General features: G+C 42.0%; 1 protein-coding gene across 1 annotated transcript in view; it reads right to left on the minus strand.

The window, feature by feature from the left end:
- Positions 1 to 2624: 2624 nt before the first annotated feature.
- Positions 2625 to 27941, minus strand: part of LOC126280525 (uncharacterized) — a 28013-nt gene continuing 2696 nt past the window's right edge. Inside the window, exons 2-4 of the mRNA XM_049979773.1 lie at positions 14263 to 14379; positions 8847 to 9123; positions 2625 to 2754 (exon numbers count right to left, since the gene is read on the minus strand). Of these exons, the coding sequence (XP_049835730.1) occupies positions 2739 to 2754; positions 8847 to 9123; positions 14263 to 14379 (410 nt within the window). The 3' untranslated portion in view covers positions 2625 to 2738. The remainder of the gene's footprint in view (positions 2755 to 8846; positions 9124 to 14262; positions 14380 to 27941) is intronic.

The raw sequence follows: 27941 nt of genomic DNA on the forward strand, positions 1-27941 counted from the left end.
CTACTTCCGACGCTATTGCTCCTGCTGAAACAGCATCTCCACTTCCGGAATGTGCCTTTTAATAAGAGTGCGAGAACTGGATTGATTCATTGATAGGAGGGCACTGTTAAAGTAAAAAAGCACGTATGAACAGTGTGAGAGCGTGTATTTGTTTGCGTGTCTAAGTGTAAAGTCGATGACTTCCTCTATGTCTGTTGCGATATGCCTACCAACAACCCAAGAAGATTTCAGTGAAAAAAATGAAGTATGTCAGCAAGTAGGAGAGCCTTAAAACCACACTGACGATTCAAAAGCGAACATAATAAAGGCGACAACATATCATTTGCTACTTTATTTTTCGGTAGCTTCCAGACCATTGGTTATTGTGTAAGTCGAAACCTTCCTGTTAAAAAAATCCGCTTGAACTTTCTGTGTGTAAAAAAAAATGTTTTTCGAAAAATTCTTAAAACAAGATCGTATCTGAAGTGTAAAATCAGGGATGGCTTCAATGTCTGTTATAAACATAGAGCTAGTATCTGTGTACGTGACATCTGCTTTCTGCTATTAAATCAGTTGGTAACAATACAAGTTTTAACATAAGTAATCCCGAAGTAGTCATACATTCTAGCCATAAGGTTTATGAAATTCAAAACGGTTATGCCCTTTAAACACAGTTTTACATACATTAAGTCGGTTACCCAAGAAACAACTCTGAAGATGCTAAAGGAAAAAGAAAATAAATATTGCTTTGGTAAATGTTCACAAAATTGAGAGGCATTAAAAGATAATTTTTATGCAAAACTGCAAGGCAGCTCTGAATAATTTTAAAATTGTAATCACGTCACCAGCAAAGAGCTCTTGTGTAGGCAATACTCTTTAGTGGCATTTATTTTCGATCACGCTATCGCCTTCTGAGCAACGTAGATCAAAACACCAATTACGTGCACTGAAAAATCCTTGGAGACAAGTACGAACAAGTAAGTGGTGTGATACATTTAATTTTGAGAGTACATTCACAGATACTTTATTTATTCTTCTAATATTTCGATCGTATACATCTAGTCCATCTTCAGAGTGAGCTGACAGCTGACGCTTTCCTTCGTTTTACACCAAAGATACACAAGCGCCACAGATGTTGATCCTTGGAAATGATGCGTATACATAAACTGATTCTGAGGCTTTGTGGTCGATCCCTGCTGGGATATCGATTTTTCATCTGTAGGGTCATGTTTGTGAAGTTATTAAAGGAAGTGCTGGATTCTATGATTTGTGATTCCATGATTTAGTTAGGTTTGAAACCTCTAGCTCTGTTAATTAAATTCGTCATCAAAAGGAATTAACCCGCTTCTTTCACCACTGAGTTTCAAAAAGATGAAATCGGCTCTATAATTTCCACATTATAGTCAGGATATAACTCTATTAAAGCCCAGTATAAAGAGACGTGACCGGAAACCTAATCCAGCCAGTAGACTTCAGTATGATTTCGTGCCAGCATATTAATACAATAGGCACCCGGCTTCAGTACTTTCGGAATTACGTTAACTCTCTTTGTTGTCGGCTTACTTTGAAGACGATCGAAATTATGCGGCCAAAATATTACAAGAAGAAATAGTTTCTGCGACTGTTCAGCGAAAACATGAAGATGCAGGCCAAGCAAGTCACACGTCTACCTTAGTGGGTATAATGGTTCGTATATCACGAGAAGAATCGATACGTATCAGCAAAGAAAGATTTCAGTTGACTGGATCAGTCACAGCTACGTCCTGACTATAAGAGACTTACCAATTACAGCGCTGATACTAAGATTTGTACTGGAAAAACGTACTAAAACACACGGACGTAAAATGTTCATAAAAATGATTACGCCTCTTCTAATGAAATTGTGTGTAAAATCTGTGTAAGATTGGAATTCGAACCCACACTTCCCGCTTTTGGTGGTCAATCACCTTAAACAGTAGCACACCCGACGCCAATCTTCACTGTCACCGACGCCTCCATTTCTTAAACTGGAACAAACGCAGATGGTTCTCCATACTGGAAATACATTTCTTTCAATTAATACTCACCGTTTCCATTAATTGCATGTCGGTAACTTCAGATCATTTTGGACACGTTTCTTTTTATTCTTTACCTAAATTTAATATCATCATTTTCGCAGCAAAAGTCGATAGGCATATTTCACAGATCTTGTAGGTTAGTTTTCTGATATCTAAGGACTTTTTGAGAATAATAGGTGAAAGCCTTACGTACCAGTAATTACTATCTATCTACTTCCGTTTCGTATATATTTTGTACCTGGGTACATGGACGACTTTACTTAGCAAGCACCGTGTTGAGGAAATGTCGTTGCGTTTCCGACTGAATTTCTGATCGAGCAATTGTGGAAAGTACACTGTAACAGTGTAACATGTTTGTAATTATTGCTGAATTTGCACCACTCTTTCAAGCGGCTGTGTTATCCAATGTAGTGTTCATATTTTTTTTGCGGAATGGGTGGCTTTCCATTCGTTTTAAGAGTTTTTTGCCGGATTACACTGTATATAATTTTAATTTTGCATAAGCTTAATACATCTAATTCTTCGTTTTACCATCATATATCCAGAAATATGCTTTTGACTTTTCTTATCTGATTAAATACACAACAATTAAAAGTAGACATTTTTATTTTTATATGTTACAAACACATGTAAAACAGTGATGTAGTGGGATGACATCCAGGAGAGGTTGTGTCTGGTAAGCTGCGTTCCATGACAGACTTCTTATCTCCTGCGACCCCTGAGAAAAAAAAATATGTTATTGATTCATTGTAATACTGGCTTTTAAATGCATACATGAAGTGCCCGTGTAAATGGAGATACAGAGGTCGGTTATTCTATTTCTTTACGTTTTCAGGTAAATAAATTAGAGTCGTTTTTGAACTGACACTCCATAGTGATAGCAAATCCTGAGATATTTCGCAGAAGAACAGAGAAGACTGGCCATTTCACTATAGAGTACACACAAATTATACAGACATTCAGCTGAAATTACCATATGTGTGTGTGTTTGTGTGTGTGTGTGTGTGTGTGTGTGTGTGTGTGTGTGTGTAAGAGAGAGAGAGAGAGAGAGAGAGAGAGAGACAGAGAGAACAAGAGAGAGAGAAGCAGAGAGAGGGAGAGAGAGGGGGAGAGAGAGAGAGATACGTCGAAAAATAAGGAATTAAAAAGATTAAAAAGCGAAACTGTAAAAGCACCTCATATGTGGTAGAGAGAGAAGGCGAAAGAACAGGCACCACATTTATCTGTTGGTAGTATCGACACACTGGTCCACCTGTTGTAGTGCTCAAAGGTGCATGACCACTGGATTCCTCGCTGCGTGACATAAGATCATAAAGAGCATCGAAGGACCATCTGTGCGGAACAGCTTGCTGTTTACGCTGGTGATTGTCACATTTTTTTGTCGAAACTCGTCACAGGCCATGAGAGATGGATTCATTAGCTCGAAATGGAAACAAAACACAAATCCATGGAGTTCCGTCATGCACCTCTGCTCCGAAGAAATAGTTCAAAGCCGCACTATCAACAGGTAATGTCATGGTGAAGATCTTCACGGACTCTGAAGGGCAAGGGGCTGTTCTGTTTTATTTCTACCCACGATAAACTCTGAAGTGTGTTGTGTTACCTTCGTTGTTGTTGTTGTGGTCTTCAGTCCTGAGACTGGTTTGATGCAGCTCTCCATGCTACTCTATCCTGTGCAAGCTTCTTCATCTCCCAGAACCTACTGCAACCTATATCCGTCTGAATCTGCTTAGTGTATTCATCTCTTGGTCTCCCTCTATGATTTTTAACCTCCAGGTTGCCCTCCAATGTTAAATTTGTGATCCCTTGATGCCTTAGAACATGTCCTACCAACCGGTCCCCTCTTCTTGTCAAGTTGTGCCATAAACTCATCTTCTCCCCAACCCTATTCAGTACCTCCTCATTAGTTATGTGATCTACCCATCTAATCTTCAGCATTCTTCTGTAGCACCACATTTCTAAAGCTTCTATTCTCCTCTTGTCCAAACTATTTATCGTCCATGTTTCACTTCCATACATGGCTACACTCCATACAAATACTTTCAAAAACGACTTCCTTACACTTAAATCTGTACTCGATGTTAACGAATTTCTCTTCTTCAGAAATGCTTTCCTTGCCATTGCCAGTCTACATTTTATGTATACTTCGACCATCATCAGTTATTTTGCTCCCCTAATAGCAAAACTCCTTTACAACTTTAAGTGCCTCACTTCCTAATCTAATTCCCTCAGCATCACCCGACTTAATTCGACTACATTCCATTATCCTCGTTTTGCTTTTGTTGATGTTCATCTTATTTCCTTGTTTCAAGACACTGTCCATTCCGTTCATCTGCTCTTCCAAGTCCTTTGTCGTCTCTGACAGAATTACAATGTCATCAGCGAACCTCAAAGTTTTTATTTTTTTCTCCATGGATCTTAATATCTACTCCGAATTTTTCTTTTGCTTCCTTTACTACTTGATCAATATACAGATTAAATAACATCGGGAAGAGGCTACAACCCTGTCTCACTCCCTTCCCAACCACTGCTAACCTCAGGAAACTGAAAAAAAAGACTTCAGTGTGTTCGACACCCAAGAAACTGCAGACGACTTGCTCCATGACAACACAAGACCTCACACAGGTCTGGACACCCGAGAGAAGCTCGCAGAATTTCATGGGACTGTTTTTCCTTATCCATGTTACACCCAAAACTCGTACATTCGTAGTTTTAACTGTTTGTCCCAATGTAGGATGCACTCCGTGGGAAGCAGTGCATGCATGTTGGGGAGGTTACTGACGCAGCAAGGCGTAGGGTGCTACGATGCGGACATACAGGTCGTCTCAGGAATGTGGCATAAGACCGTCGCACTGAAAGGAGAGTTGAAAAATAGAGTTTCGTAGCCAAAAGACTGGGGATCAGTAAGGTGCATTGGAATACTTTCAGAAAAGAAAATCAAAATCTGGTACATTAACTACTGAACGTCCCTCGTACAACTGCCTACATGGCGCAAGGGTGGGGACGGTACAGGCAAAATTAGACTCTTTACAGAGCTTACATAAACTTTTATGTCATCATTTGCCCCGTGGCCGTACGCGATTGGAATGCCGAAAAGCGTTATACGTTGTACAGTGGGAAGTGCCCTCTGCCAAAGCACATGATTGTGGTTTTCAGAGTATAGATGTAATACTGACTGCTGTTTATAGAGTTATTTCTTACTGAGTAGATTTTCGTGCTTCAGAAAAGGACGCCCACTTTAAACACTGTAGGTACCTGAGGCTACTGCCGAATGATTGGTGAGATAGACCTGCGTTCTAGCAAAACTAAGGTTCCATAGTTTTGGTACACCACATAAATGACGTAGTAAATAGTCGGATTACCGGTGGCACTGTTAGCATATGTAGAGAGAGAAACGGAAGAGAATGAATATACGAGAGAGGAACTGGGAGCCGACGAGTTGTGTTTGCTTTTTGTTTACTTGTTTGTCTTGCATATACGTCGTTCAGTGTTACTCCATTGTGTGTTATATATCTCTTTATAACTATGGAAAATTAGCACATCGCATAACTTACGTGATTTTATGCAATCAAAGTAATTACTTTTAATGCAAGTACAGTTCACACCTAAAAACATAAAGAATCTTTACAATTACTGTTATTATTTTGTACTCATAGGAACGTTCTTCATGATGATCAAAGGAAGAGTTACCTATTCTTATTGATAAGTGTGAATGTTCTTTACGTTTAGCAGAAACAAGTTTTACGAGGGCTATTCGAAAAGTAAGGAACGATAGGTCACGAAATGGGAAACACAGTGAAAATCAAAACTGTTTTATTGCCAAAGGTTAGCTACACCTTCCCGCTTCTTCTCTACACAGCCGCCGCTCAAGCTTAGACATCTATTTTTCCGTCGTTATAGAAGACAACAGCCAGTGCTTTTCGACAATTTTCTACTCTGGACTAAATCTCGTTGTCTGTGTCAAAATATTGTCTTCGTAGCCAATGGGTCATTTCAGCAGAGATGAACTTCAGGGGTAGCCAATTACGGGCCATATTGCGGGTGATCAAACACTTCCCATCGAAAACGCTGCAGGAGCATCTTCATTGCCCCTGCAGAGTGCGGCCGAGAGTTCTCGTGTAGAACAAACTGCATGACAGTTACGTTATGTGGACTGCATAGCTTCAGGCGAAATTTTTCGCCAGGCCCTCATACTTAGCGGCAGACGCTAATTTCTAGCCATTTTCACTTTCTCACTGTGAGCTCAGAACCGAAAAGAGCGACATGATGCGGGCGTACCAGACATAGTGCCCAACGCATCTGTGCAAAGCTTCATCAGATTTTCACTATAATTTCCATTTTGTGACCGATCGTTTCTTACTTTCCGAATAACCATAGTTATAAGTTCAGGGAGTATTGAAGCAGTTTGATATGTTTTCCGAATCTCTGATTTTTTTGCTTCACTTTACAAATGAACAGTTTTTGAATAAAACCAAAACTAAATATACACAATTTCAATACAGAGCGATTCAAAAGTCCTTGGACACCATCATAAGTTGGAAGATTAAAGGGAAAATTGAAATGTGATGATGGGAACAGGTTTGACATGGAGGCTGCAACTTCAGGAGGGAATGTCATTCATGGCCGCCATCTTGAAATCCGCCATTTTGGATTCAAGTCTTTTTTTTTAAATGGGGAGAGGGTGTATGAAACAACAAATAACACTCTCTTGACCTCTGGAATTACTTGGTGTAATTTGTTTCTGTCTATCTTGTACAGTTTAGAAGTTATTAATGTTCAATGTTGGGAAACTACCTTCATACCGACTGCTACAACACAGCAAGGCACAACTGTAGTTGCCTCAACCACTCTGGCTGCACATGGAGGAGAGTGTCTCCTTCAATTGAGTCACAGGTTTGTTGTATGCGTATGGCGGATTTCAAGATGGCGGCCATGAATGATATTCACTCCAAAAGTTGCGGCCCCACATCAAACCTACGTCCCCATCACAACATTTCAATTTTCCTTTTAATCTTCCAACTTATTAAGGTGTCCAAGGACTTCTGACTCGCCCTGTATTGCAGTAAATACTGTTTATTTTTAAATAACAGACAGGAAAATAACTGTGTAGAGCAAAACCGTTCCATAGACTATGTGCTGCTTTATACACTCCTGGAAATGGAAAAAAGAACACATTGACACCGGTGTGTCAGACCCACCGTACTTGTTCCGGACACTGCGAGAGGGCTGTACAAGCAATGATCACACGCACGGCACAGCGGACACACCAGGAACCGCGGTGTTGGCCGTCGAATGGCGCTAGCTGCGCAGCATTTGTGCACCGCCGCCGTCAGTGTCAGCCAGTTTGCCGTGGCATACGGAGCTCCATCGCAGTCTTTAACACTGGTAGCATGCCGCGACAGCGTCGACGTGAACCGTATGTGCAGTTGACGGACTTTGAGCGAGGGCGTATAGTGGGCATGCGGGGGCCGGGTGGACGTACCGCCGAATTGCTCAACACGTGGGGCGTGAGGTCTCCACAGTACATCGATGTGTTCGCCAGTGGTCGGTGGAAGGTGCACGTGACCGTCGACCTGGGACCGGACCGCAGCGACGCACGGATGCACGCCAAGACCGTAGGATCCTACGCAGTGCCGGAGGGGACCGCACCGCCACTTCCCAGAAAATTAGGGACACTGTTGCTCCTGGGGTATCGGCGAGGACCATTCGCAACCGTCACCATGAAGCTGGGCTACGGTCCCGCACACCTTTAGGCCGTCTTCCGCTCACGCCCCAACATCGTGCAGCCCGCCTACAGTGGTGTCGCGACAGGCGTGAATGGAGGGACGAATGGAGACGTGTCGTTTCAGCGATGAGAGTCGCTTCTGCCTTGGTGCCAATGATGGTCGTATGCGTGTTTGGCGCCGTGCAGGTGAGCGCCACAATCAGGACTGCATACGACCGAGGCACACAGGGCCAACACCCGGCATCATGGTGTGGGGAACGATCTCCTACACTGGCCGTACACCTCTGGTGATCGTCGAGGGGACACTGAATAGTGCACGGTACATCCAAACCGTCATCGAACCCATCGTTCTACCATTCCTAGACCGGCAAATGAACTTGCTGTTCCAACAGGACAATGCACGTCCGCATGTATCCGGTGCCACCCAACGTGCTCTAGAAGGTGTAAGTCAACTACCCTGACCAGCAAGATCTCCGGATCTGTCCCCCATTGAGCATGTTTGGTACTGGATGAAGCGTCGTCTCACGCGGTCTGCACGTCCAGAACGAACGCTGGTCCAACTGAGGCGCCAGGTGGAAATGGCATGGCAAGCCGTTCCACAGGAATACATCCAGAATCTCTACGATCGTCTCCATGGGAGAATAGCAGCCAGCATTGCTGCGAAAGGTGGATATACACTGTACTAGTGCCGACATTGTGCATGCTCTGTTGCCTGTGTCTATGTACCTGTGGTTCTGTCAGTGTGATCATGTGATGTATCTGATCCCAGGAATGTGTCAATAAAGTTTCCCCTTCCTGGGACAATGAATTCACGGTGTTCTTATTTCAGTTTCCAGGAGTGTATATTCTAACTTTGTTTCTAGATGGTTCAACGCTCCATGTCTGTTGGGGAAACTAGTGAGACGTTTCTCGCATACGCAGATAAAGCGATCGAAAGGAGGTACCGCCCGAGAGGTATGCAACACACATGACATACAGGCAATGCGGATAGGACCTTAAATGGCCAAGTCGACTGATAAAACTACCGTTGTCTACGCTTACTGTATTACTACTTATTGTTCGTTAGCTAGGTGGCAGAGACCTACCAGCCGACAGAGCCACTGGAGGACTGGCTGGAGGCCTGGCTGGAGGACTGGCTGTAGGAGCCTCCGTAGCTGGGGTAGCCGCCGTAGCCGCCGCCGCCGCAGGTGTTGCAGCCGCCTCCGTAGCCGCCGACAGGGTAGCCTCCACCGTGGCCTCCGTAACCTCCGGGATAGCCTCCGCCGTAGCCGCCGTAGCCGCCGTAGCCGCCCTTGCCGCCGAACTTGTACTTGGTCGGCGAGCGAACAACACGGACATGACTGCTTTCAGGGGCCGCGGCAACTGCAAGAGGGCAACATTTGTGTCAAGTGGATACGTAACAGCTAACTTGAGAAAGGGAATGAAGAGCCTGGAAATCTTGGTCTGGTGCCTTCTGTAAAACTGCAGACATAATGAAACACTGTACCGGATCAGGAATCAGTTTCTTTCAGTTTAATTATTCCCTTGTTCTTTTGCTCCTGATTCTGATCCCTCATTATGATGTTGAACGAGTCAGCTTCAGAAATACAGAGCACTTTCTCAGCAAAAATATGTCAACGTACTATTTAGGTGAGGGTTTCAAGCTACCATTTTTAGGGTTCTGTGTCTTAGTCTACAAAAAATTGACTTTATTGTCCATCCGTCTGACTGTTCCTCAGACTGTTAGAAACCCCTTTTTCTCAGGAACGTATTAAGGTCTATAGTGCCTTGGATGTGTAAATATTTTGAGCTTCTAAGTCAATGCAATCAACGGCCATTTATGTCTCATATTTTGATACTCTACCACTCACTCACCGGAACCTGTAGGCTGGTTTCCATTAACCTAGAATCAAGAGCAAGGTTTCATAGTACAAGTAAAGGAAAATATCCAAGAAATGTTAATCTGTAATTATATATTACATTTTTTTTAAAATTTCTCATCATTCTGTCTGTTTGTCTCTCTGTCTGTTAAGAGCCTTTTTTTTTCCTGAACAATTTGGTGTATCAAAATGAAATATATGTTACATAGTAACGTCCATGGCCCCTTAGCGTCGTAAAAGATTTAAGTTTCTAAGTCAGTGCATCAAAAGAATGGCTCATATCATATACTTTGATACTCGCAAACCCACTCATGAAAACCTATGCGTACTTCCAGTTGACCTAGGAGCATGAAATTCGGCAAGAAGGAAGGTTCGAAAGCGCAAGTAAAGTAAAATATCTGGAACTTGTAAAATTTTAATGATATCCATAAAAATATCTTTTACCATTTGAACATCCAATGCATTCCTCACCAGTCAAAAGTATAAAAGACAATAACTACAACATTCAAATATAAAATGTAATTGTAGTAATGTTTTAGTAACTAAATAAATCTTCTCTCCCCACATACATCAACTGAACTCCCCTGATCGCTTCTTTTTGTACGTCAGGGCTAGTCTGAGGAGAGTCTGATACTGTCTTGGAAATCCAGGAACCAGTATCTTGCCAGTATCGATATCGATAAAAGGCAAAAATCGTTTTGTTTCTCGATTCCCAGAGTGGATGATATATGTACGAAGCCCTAAGCACACTAATCCTACTCGCATGTGGGCATTTTTTTTACTTCTGCTGTGGTTCAGTCTCTCTCTCTCTCTCTCTCTCTCTCTCTCTCTCTCTATCTCTCTCTCTCTCTCTCTCTCTCTCTCTCACACACACACACACACACACACACACACACACACACACACACAAACCTAACCATAGTCACACACACACGTACCGTGTCATCACTAACTCAGAAATTTTCCTATACGGCGTGAAAGGATATGTCAAGGAGATCAGATTACAGTTTGAGTTTTATATGACGTTAATCGTATTGCTCACAAGCCCGTTGGCGAGAACCGTCTCTCAGGAAGTAAGACAATGGTCTCCTTTCATATTTAGTATATACATAGACGACGTCTTAAAGAAATGGCAGAATAAAGTGGTGTATCGTTGTAAGCTCAACAACGAAATTATAAAATATTCCTGTTAATATATGATCAAATAATTTTAGGTGCTCGGAAGATAAATTACATAAGGAAATTTGGTCCCTGTGTGAGGTAGCAAATGATTATACTAATAATATGACAATATCTAAAGATAAAAATACAATAGTGACTCTCCATTGTAAGGAACATTAAAAGCAAAAATAACAATTGATGATAAACCTCTGGAACAAATGAATACTATTAAATACTTGAGATGCGAGATTTCATATATTACGTCTAATGATCAAGAATCAAGTTATAAAAAATTCAACAGTTGTTACAAGCCATAACCGTACTCGCCTCAAAATTTGGGAAAGGGACGGTGCTACAATTCTATAACGTGACGCGAGTACCACTGCTATCGTAGGGTTCAGAGACTAGTACTGTAACCTCCAGTCAACCAAGGAGGACTGAAACAGCACAGAGTAGTCTCCTAAAACCACTAGCTGGTCACAGATTCACAGATCGGAGAAAAGAATAGCTTAATTAGAAATGAGCTGGGTGTCAAAAGCGTACTTCAGAAATTAAGAGGAGAAAGAAAGGGTATGAACGTATCCAATTGATATAAAATGAAAGAAAACGTAAATTGATGTATAGATACACATCTCAAGGAGAAGGAAATGTTCTGTGTCCTAAGAACAGATGGAAGCATCGATAGGTGTCTGCTTGAAATTGGAACAGGTAAGGATGCCTAAACAAAAACTGGATGTGATGATGATGACTAAATCCTTTACATCACTGGATAAGTGGTCAAAATTGTTGTATGGCTGGATAGTTTAATGCTGAAAGCTGGATGAAGTAAGTTATTTCTCTGTCTAGAATCATATTAATGAATATTACTGATGTTTAACTATGACTGATTTATCACCACAATTCTCATAAGACTGTGGTGTTGTAAATATGTCCCTTTCTTTAAAAAGCTTTCAGTTAGCTTTGTATAGTGGACACCACTTATTATCGTTATCATTCTCTCCTAACGATGAAATACTCCGTAAAACAGGAAGTGAACGTATTGCTTCTAACAAAATCTAATGTTATCCGTAACAGGAAAGTTGCACAACTTAAAGGCTCAAGAATATCTGTAACATGCAACTTCGATTTCAGTTTATACAAAAATCAACAAAATTTAAACTTTTTCTGCATCTGATTTGTAAATTGCTGAATTTACCAAATTTTGGGGTGCTGAATTCACCGGTAAAATCATTTTTTTTTCTCTATCACGTCACGTTTCCTACATAAGTAGCAAAATGAAAATAGTACTGGCAAACGTTAAGAAATTAAAACAAAAAAGAAATGCATATTCATAAATGTGGAACCCAATACTGCTTAATATGCACATATAGGCATGACGCCAATAGACGGTTTAAATTAGTTCACAACATATATTTAACTGCAGTTTTCTTTAGTACTTGAAAAATGTGACAACCATACTTTTCTTTCGTTTCCCGTTTACATCACTTTCCGTATCAGGACCCCAGCAGTAGTCACCCAGAATCGTAGGGTTCAAGTAACTTTGATAATAGTGTTCCATCTTGGGTATATCTTAGGGAGATCATTCAATCTGATCATCGCTTACGGCTCCAAAATTTTCTATAAAGAAATCAAAGTTGGAATTTTATGAGACATCCTACACACGATATTCTTGAAGCCGTGTAACAGATCATTCACAATAAAAACATAATTATCATCTTCTCTGTTGCCCAGAAGCCTCTTCACCGTTTGTCTGAAAGAGGACCAAGCAGCTATTTCTGGGTCGGCTACCGTGGCTTCATCTCGGAACAGGAAATTGCAGTGTTGACATATTTCGATATTTTATCTCATGTCTGTTTCTGTTTGAATTTCATGCAGTCTTTATGTAACAGAAGTAACATTTTGAAATATGATCTTTAGGCTCACACTACACCACTGAAATAGCAAATGGTAAAGGTCGGCGCTTTCCTTTCAACCATTCGGTTAAAGTGGTAGTACAGGTTATACAGGCAGTGTCAGGCACAAAACTCTTACTTTATCAACAACAGTCCAATCAAAACACAGTGTATGTCCCTTCTTAACTAAATCAGTGAGTAGTTTTCTTTGATTAGTTTTCCACACACGTAATAAAATCTGATGGGATGGTTTATAACAACTAAGATGTTCGCCAGTTGTCCTTTTTCCTAATTGTATTTTTTAAACTCCACAAAGTTCATCTACATCTACATTTATACTCCGCAAGCCACCCAACGGTGTGTGACGGAGAGCACTTTACGTGCCACTGTCAGTACCTCCCTTTTCTGTTCCAGTCGCGTATGGTTCGCGGGAAGAACGACTGCCGGAAGGCCTCCGTGCGCGCTCGAATCTCTCTAATTTTACATTTGTGATCTCCTCGGGAGGTATAAGCAGGAGAAGCAATATATTCGATACCTCATCCAGAAACGCACCCTCTCGAAACCTGAACAGCAAGCTACACCGCGATGCAGAGCGCCTCTCTTGCAGAGTCTGCCACTTGAGTTTGCTAAACATCTGCGTAACGCTATCACGCTTAGCAAATAACCCTGTGACGAAACGTGCCACTCTTCTTTGGATCTTCCCTATCTCCTCTGTCACCCGACCTGGTACGGATCCCACACTGATGAGGAATACTCAAGTATAGGTCGAACGGGTGTTTTGTAAGCCACCTCCTTTTTGATGGACTACATTTTCTAAGGACTCTCCCAATGAATCTCAACCTGGCACCCGCCTTACCAACAATTAATTTTATATGATCATTCCATTTCAAATCGTTCCTCACGCATACTCGCAGATATTTTACAGAAGTATCTCCTACCAGTGTCTGTTCCGTTATCATATAATCATACAACCAAGGATCCTTCTTTCTATGTATTCGCAATACATTAAATTTGTAATGTAATGTCTTTCTCGAGAAACACTCACTGAGGTAACAAAAACTAGGAGTATACTGCTGGGCCGCGATCAGCTAGTATCCTTGGAACTGCACCACGAATGTTTCAACGTGAACTAAATCATAAGTCTTTGTGGCACTATGGATTATCTTGACATGAGACGAACTATGTTTAAACTATTTATTAGACATCCAAACGAAAAAACAGTAAACAGCACATTACGTAAAATAAAAAATTAAAAAGAAAAAGCTTTTAAAATCTAAGAAATCTTATGTGCTGGTCCATTTTGAAAGTTACACTTACATTTTCAACAGATTACGCTTTCCCATTACCTCGTTAGCAAACAGAACGCTTTCTATTTCTTGGATGTGTGACGGAACATCACTTACACATAACAAGAACGTAATCGGACCCAAATGCGATACTTGTGGAATACCTATTCTGGAGGTGCTGGTTTCGTTGTGGTGCACTGCCTCGAAGCTAGATCGCAGCCATTCGCGGAAAGCGCGCTTCCCATCGGAGCAGTCCGAACATATGAATTAAAGGGTTCCACATGTACTTTAGAAGGCACTCACCTTGTGCAGGGTACAGCGAGTGCAGCAGGAACGCCCCCTGCGGCTGCTCCCTCACGCTGCGCAACTCCACGTGATGGTGGGCCGGCACCGCCACTGGCTGGTAGACGAGAGCGGCGCCTGCAAACAAGGCACCTCCCACTCACACCTCTCTCACTGACAGACTTATAGGCTTAGTAGTGACACTGTGGCTGCTCTGCACTTCTCTGATACCCTAAACATAGAGAGAAACATGACTGGCCGTAGACTCGGGTACGAACTTGCAAAGTTCGCAGAGAGCTATGCGACACCCAGTGAATACACACTGTGTCTCAAAGAACTTCACACAAATCGTTACATAAATGCTAAGGTACAAATGTTGTGAAAAGTTCTGGTGAAATTCATATAAGTCAGGACTGAGGGAGAGTATTCACCGAAAAGCAGAACTGTTGAGTTGTCGATAAATCTAGATGCACTATACAGGGGGCACAGGTTTGTGTATGCATATGTGTACATGTGTGTGTGTGTGTGTGTGTGTGTGTGTGTGTGTGTGTGTGTGTGTGTGTGTGTGTGTGTGTTTATTTTACTCTAGCTCGTCAAAGTGTAACTCCGAAAGCTAGCAAACTGTCCTTCTTTTATGCGACCCCATCGATAACTCAAGGCTTCTGCTTTTCAGTCAGTGGTCTCCTGATAAGCTACAAAGCTAGTATTTACGCTTGTAACTCAAATATTGTAAGTAGGCTGTTTAGGGTTTTGTGTTGGTAACGTCACCTAGCGCTGTGTATGTAAAACACTGGCTGTGCTGTGTGCAGTCTGTGGCATTGTTGAAATAGTCGCTATTGTAGTGTTGGGCAGTTGGATGTTGACAGCGTGTAGCGTTGCGCAGTGGGACTTGAGCCGCCAGCAGTGGTGGATGTAGGGAGAGAGATGGCGGAGTTTTGAGAGTGGATGATCTGGAGGTGTTTCCATCAGAGACAGTAAATTTGTAAGACTGGATGTCACGAACTGATATATGAATTTTGAACACTACTAAGGTAAATACATTGTTTGTTCTCTATAAAAATCTTTCATTTGCTAACTATGCCTATCAGTAGTTGGTGACTTCATAGTTAAAATCTTTTATTTAGCTGGCAGTATTGGCCCTCGCTGTATTGCAGTAGTTTGAGTAACGAAGATTTTTGTGAGGTAAGTGATTCATGAAAGGTATAGGTTATTGTTAGTCAGGGCTATTCTATTGTAGGGATTATTAAAACTCTGATTGCGTTGCGCTAAACAGATTGTGTGTCAGTTTAGTGTTGATCAGAATAAGTAAAGAGAGTAATGTCTGAGTACGTTCAGTTTTGCTCAGCTGTTTGAAAAGCAAATAATGTAAGAGGTTTATCAGTACGGTCATTTATAAATTTTTCTAAGGGGAAGTTTCAATATCACTCATACTATTCTTGCTCAGATGAGCCAGTGGGTTTCTGGCACCAGGCGATATCTATTCTTACTTCCATCTTTGAGCGTTGTCCCTGTGCCTTGTTCTCTTTGCGTCTTTGAGGCAGGCTATTTATGGTGGCGCGGGTACGCAAGTCGAGGAGAGTGGATCCGCTCATGAGCCGAGTCAGTCTGTGACGTGACGTGCTTCCGATGTTGTCGTTGTGGGGAGTTGGCAACACCATGTCACTTGGCACGGCCGCATGCCGTGAGGACCAGTTGAGTTGAAGCAACGAAGGAAAGTATTAAAGTTGTATTGACACAGCCAGTGGCGACCAGGATTTGCTAATACCTCGAGAGCTATGTGGATGGATGGCTTGTGAATTTCACATGAAGAAGGAAAAATTAATCGCCAAGCTTTCGTGGTGTTTCCTCCTATATATGGTGAATATTACTGTGTACTTAAGATCTGTTGACTGTTGCAGTTGCTCGGGCTAGTGGGCAGCAAAGCATTCACTGCAGTGGTGGCCAGGCAAGTTATGTTCTGGAACGGCCATGAAATTATTTTACTGAAGTGGCGCCCCGCATCTGTAAGTTTGAATTTGGTGCTTAGTGGCACGCTGAAGGTAGCTGGTTTACTTGAACATCATTTCTTAATTTAGTTATAGATTTAGAATTTTCTAGTTTTACCAGTTAATGGTAGTTGTTGTTTCTCAATATAATTTCTTGTGTGTATGGGTTGTCCCGTTAAGTACTTAGTATGTAGATATTTTTTTTATGAAAGGAAACCAAGCTTCTTAATTCTGTTCAGGGGTTAACTTGTAATATGTTTATGTTAAGGTACTGCTTTTCTATATTTATATTTGTGTAGCTTGTAAATACTACAATGTGTCTGCCGCTCATGTTTTCCTGTTTTCAGAAACGTGTATAGTGGCCGACGCGAGCAAACCTTGTTCTGCGAGATCGCAGTGTGACGGAAATCTCAGGGTTTGAAGTCGGGGCCGACCGGACCCTGTTAACGCGCGATTCCTCTATTCCATTCAACGAGAGGCTTGATTTAGGCAGAAGATTTTTTTACTGCCAAAAGTTGAGTATAATTTCACCCTTTGGATCGTGCGTTTGTGAAATCGTAGTACATTAACGTTTGCTCACGTCCATCACATATTCATCAAATTGATTTTTTTTGCCTTAAGATTGCATAAGTGTAAATTTATGAACATAAACACACACAAAGGGCAAATTGTACCCTGGTTGTGCCTATCTCTAAGTTGCATATTTAAAGTAATTTAATAATTGGTCATATTGCAGTATGACTACTGCAAGACTGGAATACCTCCTGTCTGCAAGTTAATTTAATTTACTGCTTCCATTACATCGAAAAGCTTCATTCCTGTATAACATTTTTAAATGACTATATATTTGAAGCGGTTTCTGTGCTCTACAATTCTTTATACTCATTTTGTGCATTTTAAATACTAATTGCGGATAGGGCCTTGTTAAGCAAATGTTGTTAATTCCAATCGCCACACCATCAGAGACTGAACAAATTATGTACCAGCGGTCTTCGATTGTATTTCATATTATTTAGCGTTGGGTTGTTTTCTCCACCTGTGTGCTGAAATGTACGTATGGAACAATTCCTCCTCTTTCGAGGCGAGCGGTCTCACGTATGATGAGTATTGGAGACTGAAATAGTTCGTGGCGAAACTAGTTATGAAATAACGTAGAATGCATAGCCTAAAACATATTTATGTTTGAGAGGTGCTGAAACTGGTTTCCATGCACACAGATACATAAACGCTGGCTGCCAATTAATTATTAATATTTGCTTAACGCGCTCGTAATGGCCAATATTCTATGAACGGGCTCTGTAGTGTTAACGAGGAAAAACTAAAATTAAGAGGAGCATTTATTTTATCTATGTATTTTTGTTATGAATCCAACGACTGGTCTCATGCGAACCGCCTTGATCTCCTCAGCCAATTTCTTCATCTAACATTAGCGCTTGACCTGAAAGTCCTCAGTTATTTGTTGTGTACTTCTAATCTGTCGGCATCTTCTTTAAAATAGATATGACAGCCATAACTTTTTGCAACAAAGACAACGTTCTTCCAAGTAAGCCGAAATACTTATTAAGATCGTCTTGGAAAAGCTTCTTTCGAGGGATAAACAATAGCGAAGTGTAATACACAAGAAAGCTGCAGCATTCCCACAGAATGTTTCCGGTGTCTTAAGCATGGCTCAACCTTTCCCTGTTCTGAGGTTGGGATGAGGAACCAACCCAAAAGTTGTGTAGATGAGTGCAGAAAACTTTTTACAAAACCCACGCGATTCTTCGTTTGATAGGCCATCCGACCATAACTTGGTGTGCAGGGTCGATCCCCTGCGTGTTAATCTATGAGCAGGGATTGCAACACCAATATAACAATAGCAGGAAAAGTGTTTTTGACATTTAGTAGAATGAAATCGAAACAACAAAGAGCGAAGGTGTGTCTTCAGTCTTTTCTTTTTCAGATGATGCGTGTTCAGCCTTTCCAAACATTTAAATTCACAAAACACGCATTTAGAAATCTCAACTTATTTACATGCCACCGTGGGACAGAAGTATTCAGACTCCATTTTGAATGATACCGAAGGCTGAAGATTATTGTAGGACTTTTCTGAACTATACTCATCAACTTGCGCCATCTAGTGTGTGCTGGCCCGTTACATTTGTTACGGTCGCAATTTGCTTTCCTTATAACTTGTGTTCTTCCGTTAGAAATGACGAGAAAATTTAATAACCCAGTAGAATCAGAGAATGTGTCATTTTATTACACTCTGTGTGAATTACTCGAATCAAATCTAGAAAGAACCTGTCAGTATGACCTCACTTATCAGCATGATGTTACACCCGCTGATTCGGTTGCGAAGGATGCCCCAAAGTCTTTGTATCCTGTCCTGGTCTTTGATATCCTGTTTAATGACATAGGGACTGAGTTCATGTCCGAGCTGGTACTGTACTTGTTCTACCGGGGACATATCTGCCTACCTTGCTGATGACTGGAGTACCTCAACATCACACGGACAGGTCGTAGACAGTGTGGACCAGCATCGGATATGACACCTGAGCATTCGTTCCCTCAGTCACTACCGATCGTGACATGGAGTCGTACTCCACGGCTCTCCACAAAGTGATGCCAGGACTAAAAGCGCTGTGCCTCTCCAAAACTTTGGAACAATGGGACCACCTCCCAGAGTAAGATACGATACGATATTGCATTTATCTGGCGACACCGGGAAACCATTTTCGAGCACAATGTCTCCCATGTACGGCGATACACGTAATGGATGTACGAGTACAAGTTGTAGACAAATTGTTGACGACATATGGAAGTTTGGGTCTGGCCTTGAATTGTGCTCGGATAGCCAAATGGTAAGGAGGCCGCTTGCGATAATCGGGAAATCCGGGTTCGAGTCCCTGTCGGGCACCAATTTTGGTTGTCGCCATTCCATTATACAGCTGATGGTTGTCCACATTCGCAACTGCGAATTCCTGTAATGTCTTCCCAGAGTGTCCTAACTTCGCCGATGATGGTTATCCGTGACAGTACAAGGCAGCGATTCATCTATGCGACACTGTCCACACTACCGGGCACGTTACTCGGTCACCGCACCACTCAGACAGCTGTTTTTTATGTTGGGGCGTTAATTACAAACACGGACGAGGTGGTAACTCCCTAGTCTGATTGCTGTCTCCGATCATAGGAGTGTGATGATAGTACGAGTGTTACCCTAAAGTAATAGACCGCATTTTTTTCTCTGCCGACAACAATGCTACGAATGCGAAACGTTACGTAGGTATTATTTGAAGTGTCCTGAGTGAGCGCGCCAAGTTCCCGTCACTTTCGACGGATAGCGTAGCTGCAGGACAGTTTCAAAATGGCGTCTGTATGTAAGTTACAAACGAAGTGCCATCATTGAATTTTTCTCTGCAGGGAAAGAGGCTGTGGGAAATATTCACAAAACGCTTGTGAAAAGTCTATGGAGCATTTAATGTGGAGTGCGGTTCGGCGGGGCTCCACGGTTTGCAGCGGTCAGGGAAGCCATCCACGGCTGTCACACCTGACATGGTTGCAACGAGCTGATGTCATTCGTGAGTACAAACGCAGTACGACTTGGAAGTTGGCACTGCGTCTGTCAATGAGAAAAGTAAGTGTGGAAGCAATCTCGGATATTGAAACGCGTGTGCAAGATCGGTCCTGCGGTGTCTAATGGTGGATCACAAAACGGACAGAAAAAACATTTGTCTTGATTTGTTGCAATGTTTTGAAGCTGATGAGGAGGTCGTCTTGTTCCGGATTGTGACAGGTGATGAAACTTAGGTTCTCCATTTTGGGCCCTAAGCAACACACAGTCGATGGAATGGTGCCATTCCCACTCCCCACAGAAGAAAAAATGCAAAGCAATTGCTTCCGCCGGTAAGGCCACGATCACCGTGTTCTGGGAATGTGAAGGAGTAATTCAAAAGCATATGTCAACACCTTAACAAAACTCAAGACGCGCTTCGGGCGACTTCAGCGCCACAGCAACCCAGGAGATGTTTCGCTGCAACACGATAACACTTGGCCCCACACAAGTCTGAGGGCTGCTGAACACATCGAAAAACAGGGCTGGACAGTGTGACCCTATCCACACAGCTCTGACCTAACCGCCTCGGACTTCCACTTATTTGGGCCATTAAAGGATATCGTTCCCGGAAGACATTTTGAGGACGATGAGGTGGTGATTCACGCAGTGAAGCACTGACTCCGCCGCCAGAACGAGGATTGGTACCGACAGGACATACACGCCCTTGATTTGCTCTGCAGGGAGGCCATAGAACGGGATGGAGATTACGTGGAAAAATCGCGTTGAACGCACATTGGAAGCGTGTATTCGTCATCTCCAAACTGGCGGATCACCCGGCGTGATGGTACGGGGTGCCACTGGTTACACGTCTCGGCCACTTCTTGTTCACATTAGCGGCACTTTCAACAGTGGACGTTACATTTCAGATGTGTTACCCGTGGCTCTACCCTTTATTCGATCCCTGCGAAACCCTACATTTCAGCAGGATAATCCACGACCGCATGTTGCAGGTGCTGTACGGGCCTTTCTGAATACAGAAAATATTCGACTGCTGCCCTGTCCAGCACATTCTCCAGATCCCTCACCAATTGAAAACGTCTGGTCAATGGAGGCCGAGCAACTGGCTCGTCACAATACGCCAGTCAATACTCTTGGCGAACTGTGGTAGCGTGTTGAAGGTGCATGGGCAGCTGTACCTGTACACGCCATCCAAGCTCTATTTGACTCAGTGCCCAGGTGTATCAAGGCTGTTATGACGGCCAGAGGTGGTTGTTCTGGGCACTGATTTCTCAGGATCTATCCACCCAAATTGCTTGAAAGTGTAATTACACGTCAGTTCTAGTATAATATATTTGACCAATGAATACCCGTTTATCATCTTCATTTCTTCTTGGTGTAGCAGTTTCAATGGCCAGTAGTGTAATTCTCATTATGCCCAATAAATAAATTTTAAAGAAAAAATATGCGGTGCATTACTTTCTGAGCAACTCTCCTATGTTTTAAGGAGTCCATTTTCTCGGATGACAGGAGCACATGTAAGAGGTTATGATATTCTTGATGTACAATATGACGATCTTCCCTCTTGGTGATCCGATATGGTCGACTATACCTGCCCTCACGTTCTCATGCAGGCCTTCATCGTGATACTGTCACATCCGAATGGCCTCCAGATCTGGATACAACACAATTCGACCAGCTGGCCAAATGTGGGCACAGAATGAGCCCCCCCCCTCTCAAGCGCTCGCCCAGACGAGTTCGCATCATCTCCCTCGCAGTGGTTACTCAACATCTGACACTTTTCACTCTCGCCGCGCGATCTGAGGCGCCTTGTCACGGTGCATGCGGTCTCCCCGCCGGAGGTTCGAGCCCTCCTTCGGGCAGCGGTATGTGTGTTGTCGATAACGTAAGTTAGTTTAAGTTAGATTAAGTAGTGTGTAGGCTTAGGGACCGGTGAACTCAGCAGTTTGGTCCCATTAGACCTTACAACAAATTTCCAAATTTCACTTCCCTTATACACCTTAACAGTGCTGCCAACAGCAATAAACACGAACAATTCTAATATACTGTGGCTACCATTACGTCTGCCACGGTGAATTGCAGCTCTAATCATTTACGTAACCACTAATGTTGTGTAGCTGTACGAAGTTACGTTGACATCCAACCGCGCCTTCTATGTGCTTTTTCTCAGATAGTGTTTTCACCGTTGTCAGCTAGTCGATCTTGCTGTTATACCTTTGTCACTCTTCTTGTTGTTCTCTCCACAGACGTTTAAGTTGTTTGTAGACTTACTATTCTTTATGTCGTAAGTTACTACTGACTCTCTCCTGGCAACAACCGTTCGTTTTTTAAAGCACTGTTTGCTTCATAGACGTGTTATGGTGAACTTACACAGGTAGTATGTAGTTTCTGCAAAGCTCTTAGCGTCAAGATAAATCTAAGTAACTCACTGTTAATCATAACTTTGCTACAGAAAGCGAGCCACATCTCATCCTCCAGCAAAATGCAACTAAATGCGTGCGTAACATGTGATAATAGTGTGGCAACTGCAGTATTGTTTACATTTCCTGATACTGCTGAATACGATGTTAGAAGTTTGAAGTAACATAATCATTTGTAAATATATTCTCAAAACATTCACCTGTCACGTCGTAAACGTAGCGGAAGGCAAGGGAAATATTACGTTGACATGCACAGTGAAACACCGCTGGAAATAGCTGCGCGACAGGATTTACGTCACCTGCTTGAAATTCTAAGGACGGCGCGATTTTGGATTCCGCACATTCGTGGGGCTCACAAGAGAAAAACCTCATGTCAGTAAGTGCCTGAGGTGTCTATTAGCCATTGGAAGATACTACGTGAGCAACTGATTCACTATACTCCTCTCGTCTGTATTTAGTTCACAGACGAAAAAAGGTAGAAATAAGTAAGTGATCTTAATGGTAACACAGCCACAGTTTCATGCAGAACAATGTGCGATTGCCAACTGGACTTCGAAACTGTTTGGTGTTTTTCATCCACCAATTTATTAGTAATTTAATAAATATGTTAACTACCATTGCACTCCTTTGACTCCTGTTGTACAATAACGCATAGTGTACAAGTTTGTATTTTTTTGCAACTACCAGTGGTTTACAGATGCCTTAGTTTGACAGCATTAGTTTACTCGTTCTACTCATTTATTTTTCCATTAAGGCTAGTTTCAATTCCGAATGTAGGGAGGTCCCTAATATCTAACACAATGGTGCTCTATCTAATCTGAATTAATAAATACGTAACTAAATCTGCAACGCTATACAAAGTACCTATCTGACGAGCACTACTGAGCATTTAATACAATTAAAATTGATTAGAAGAATTGAACGTATTTATAAGAAAAAGGTTATTATATAAATGAGCGGTGCAGGAAAGCAATCTCATTCATATGAAATTCCACTGCACTATGCAGTAGAACAACTCATTACTACTGCAGAGTTTCAGTTTATTCACTATGACAGATCTGTGGATTAAGAACGATTCCCAAGACGTATGGCAGAGAGCATTTCGAACTTCAGATGCTACTGGAAATTGAAAAATTAAAGCCCTTAGTGAATGGTCCTACGTGAAGGGTATTTTGGATTCACATATCGTACAGAATACTCATATTTGTATGATGATAATTACAGGTTCTTTTTTTCTTATGGAGTTTATTTAGACAGCAGCTTTAATTTTCTTTCATAGACTGCTGTAACTAAATGCAGGACACCGGTACTGCGAAGAAACATCTATAGAAATATTCAGTGTCATGCTGGGTACTCTCTGTGCCAACAACGAAAATGGAAGGAAGATTATTACTTTAACATCCCGTCGATGACGAGGTCGTTAGAGACGGAATACAAACTCTAACTGTACAGGGAAGTGGATGGAGGTAGACCATGTTCATTCGGCTTGCAACCATTCCGGAAATTGCCTTAAGAAATTTAGGGAAACCACTTGAAACCTAAATCATAGACTGGATGATAAATTGAAATCCAGTCCACTTGAATGTGAGTCCACTGCGCCACATTACTCGGTAACGGCTTAGATTTAGCGCTACAGATACATTAGTAATATTCGGCGATACTGAAAGTGATATTGGGACAGTATGAATACTTGAAACAGCTGTTATTATATATAAACCAGTTTCACTCGCATCTCTCCACACTTACGAAATATTTTATTTTTACACGAAACTTCAATGTTGCTTGTGGTTTAGAAGTTTGCAAACCATAAAAAAAAAAGGTGTGTGACGAAGGCCTCCCGTCTGGTAGACCGCCCGCCTGGTGCAAGTCTTTCGATTTGACGCCACTGCGGCTACTTGCGCATCGATGGGGATGAAATTTTGATGATTAGGACAACACAACACCCAGTCCCTGAGCGGAGAAAATCTCCGACCCAGCCGGGAATCGAACCCGGGCCCTTAGGATTGACAGTCCGTCGCGCTGACCACTTTTTTTAAAACATCTTATTTTGTTCGGTATTGTTCATTGCGTTTGTTCGGGGCGGATGTCCCATAATAACCATTGAAGGTCATCATTGATCAATTTACTCAGCTTTTTTTATTACAGAGGGCAGCTAACCCTCTGACCGACTACGCTGAACTACCGCGCCGGCTACCACTCAGCTACCGGGGGCGAACTATGCAAACAATGTGAAGTATGCTGACTTTAAAGGATCACGAAGCTACATTCTATTTTATGAGAATCTATCAAATGCCACAGAGTACGAAGCTTTCTCGGAGATGAATTCTTGCCGCTTTTCTACGAAAAACCTCTGCTACGTTCCCACAGGGTGTATGCTGTAGTACTGGTGCTTGCACAATAAACAGTAAGTCTTACTGCCTCGCGAAAGTGTTAGCTATCGTTGTCATTGTGGTCTTCAGTTCTAAGACTTGCTCGACGAAGTTCTTCATGGTAGCCTGTCTTACGAATGTCTCTTCATCTTTACGCAACAACTGCAACATACAACCATATGTAGTTGCTTACTGTGTTCAAGTCTTGGTCTACCTCCACACTTTTTTCCATATATTTCCTTCCATTACCAAACTGCAATTCCTTGATGCCCCACTATATGGTATATCAACTAATCTCTTCTTTTAGTCAAGTTGTGTCATAATTTTTTCTCCATTTCAGTTCAGTCCAGTTCAGTTCAGTATTCGATATATCCACCTAATCCACAGCATTCTTATGTAACACCACACATCGAAGACTACTATTCTTTCCTTGTCCTAATCGTTTACCGTCAACGTTTCACTTGCGCACAACGTTATAGTTACGAATGTAACTCCATCTTCTGGCTGGAGTGTCCAAGGAACACGCATGCCCATAAAATCGTTACGAGACCTGTTAAAAGTGCTGCTGTATCTCGCAACACGAAGGTTACTCGGTTGAAGCAGGCCTGAAGATGACGTAACGTATCGTCGAAACTGGTAACCTAAAAGTAAAAATAAAACCCAAATAACAGCGATTGGTTCTCTTTTATTGGGTTATAGTTATGAGCTATAAATGCCAATTCTTCATCTCTTAGGAGAGCCTTGAATATCCGACAGGGCTGGTAGTGGCGTCCTGCTCAATCACAAGCTATCCTAGTACGTTCACAAAAAATCGAAACAGAACAAAATCCCTAACATCAAAGCTTTGGCTAGTTTTCTCACTCGGGTGACCCAGAGTTCTTAACGAACTGGGTTCAAGACGTATGTTTCTACAGGAACGTTTATTGGTTCGTTCGAGATTTCCACATTGGAAGGGTAGAATAAGAACTAAGAATGTCAAGGTTTGATTAATCTGAAATTTTGGGACGGGCAGTACGTGTTTGAAATGTCGCCACACGAAACGATGTAGACAATAGTTTTTAATACTAAAAGTACAATTGGTAGTCATTTCTCAGTTTTATTCACCCAACGTACCAAACAGATATGTTGAATATTGATACTTGATAGGTTTATGTGATGTATTTTCTACAAAGTTATTCTAGAGTAACTGAAATATTCAAACTTTCCCGTTCAGTATAACATTTTGAAACCCTCGAAAACTATTTGAACTGAGCGGCAGACGTGCAGTATTTGTTAGCAACACAATTTAAGCACAATAATGTCAACAAGCAGAACAAAGTTTTAGAATCGTCACTTTCAGCACTGTCTCATCCTTTTTATAGCACTCATTAATTATTCGCCCGCGCTCCTAAGAGCATTTTATCTCGTGAACGCCGCGAGAAAGTTACGTAATGTTCTGTCTGCACAGGAGTTGTAACGGTAAGTTCTCGTCATTTAGGATACTTCTGTGTGCGCTATATGGACAAGAAAGATCATATCTTTAGAGTTTAATATTGTGTTCCAATGACATTGTTACAAAAATGGAGTAAACACATGGGAGAACGTACTTCTTTTCATTTGTGTGTTCGTTTACTTCAGCTTTGACACTAAAATAAACAAAAAAGGTAATTTGTTGTTTCTCACTGTTTAAAGTAACCTTAATTTCCAGTAGCTACAGTTTTGCACCCAACTGGTAACACAATGAAGGTTGCTCACAACTGGAGCTTCGGTGAAGATACCGTTTTTTTTCTACATGTACACAGGTAGTTAATACACATACAGCTCTCAAGCGACGGAGTTACTCATGTCAATAGAGACGCATAAATGTAATGGAAACTAAGTCAATGATGAGGCATGTCTTCTTCATCTATGGGCCGCAGTGGGTTAGCCTAAAGGGGAACAATCAGAGAACAAATATGAAACTGGGTCCTTAATTCAGAAGGAGCTGGCTGATATCATGGGGAATATTGATGCTTCTCCTGTACTTGTGATCTATCGATACGATCCTGTTCATGCGCTACTCTAATTCTGCTCTTTGCCTAGGGCAGTCAAGATATCTTACAGAAACTTTCTACCAGATTAAAACTTTGTGTCAGAGCAGGACAGGAACTTGGAACCTTTGCTCTACCGAGTGAGCTATATAGACGACTAAATCACGCCCTCGCAGCTCTACTCTCTGTTCAAAACTTATCATAAATTCTGCTGTATGCTCTGCTGGATTAGCACTTTCCCAAGAAAGCTAATTGCGGTGAAATGGCTTCACCACAGTCCGAAGCTTGACGCAAAACCATACGAGTAATGTGGCAAAACGGAAAGGTAATCCGGCCGGAGTCGGCCGTTGTAGCCTCAACACCGCCAAGTCGAGCTCTCTGGCCAGGCTCCGACTTTGTGTAAAGTCTTTCGACTGAATATTTGCTTCCATCATAACTGTTTATTTAGACGTGAGGACGTACGCATATTAAGATATAGTATTCATAAGCCGCTTCTAATGCGCTGTAAGTTGGCATATAGTTCCCACGTGGCCGTGTTTACACTGCACAGCATTACATAAATATATCGTATCGAATACTTTATAATACTCTACATTGTTCCATTAAAAAACGTGTCATTGACTCGACTTATGAGGATTAGATTATCAACATTACGAGGCGCCTCCTGCGTAGTATAATTTTCCGAAAACCTCGTTTCGATAATTTGAATTTTTGCCGAAATAAAATGGCTGTTAGCTTTACACGTCTCCGGTTTCAAAATTTTCGCAGGTTTCTCATGGATATTTTCTGAATATTTTGTTATGAGGGAGCCGTGGTCTCCTTAATGAGGTACTCCATTTCGTTCCATCTCTTACTTCCACTTCCTACATGCTCTGAAAACATCTGCACTACTGTGTAAATGTCCAAGACATGCACCACGTAACTTGCTTGGAAACAAACTTGTTCGAGTAGTCACTCCTGATACTTGATGTTGTCGACATTAATGCACACTTTATTCCTCATCCTTTAGCCTGCAGTCAGTACAGCTCGGGTCCGTCTGGAGTTTATTTTTCCGACAGTGTTAATTGTACAAAAACAATGACACGCAACATTATGGACAAGTTTACTACTCAACCAAGATACTACTGCTCTTGGGCGTTGTCGGAAACGCCTAGTGACGCTACAGTACGTAAATACAGTGACGACTAAGGAAAAGGCATTGCACTGCCAGTTCTTAGGTCAGCTCTAAATATACCATCATAATGTGCTATGTGATGACTCACAATAAGCCAGCCGAAACAGTCTCACTCATGGGTGGAATAATATTGTGGTCGACTAATACTCGTGAAGAGTTGGCCAGTACGCAACGCGTGCGTGGTTTC

This window comes from Schistocerca gregaria, chromosome 1, assembly GCF_023897955.1.
Source record: "Schistocerca gregaria isolate iqSchGreg1 chromosome 1, iqSchGreg1.2, whole genome shotgun sequence".
Classification (NCBI taxonomy): domain Eukaryota; kingdom Metazoa; phylum Arthropoda; class Insecta; order Orthoptera; family Acrididae; genus Schistocerca; species Schistocerca gregaria.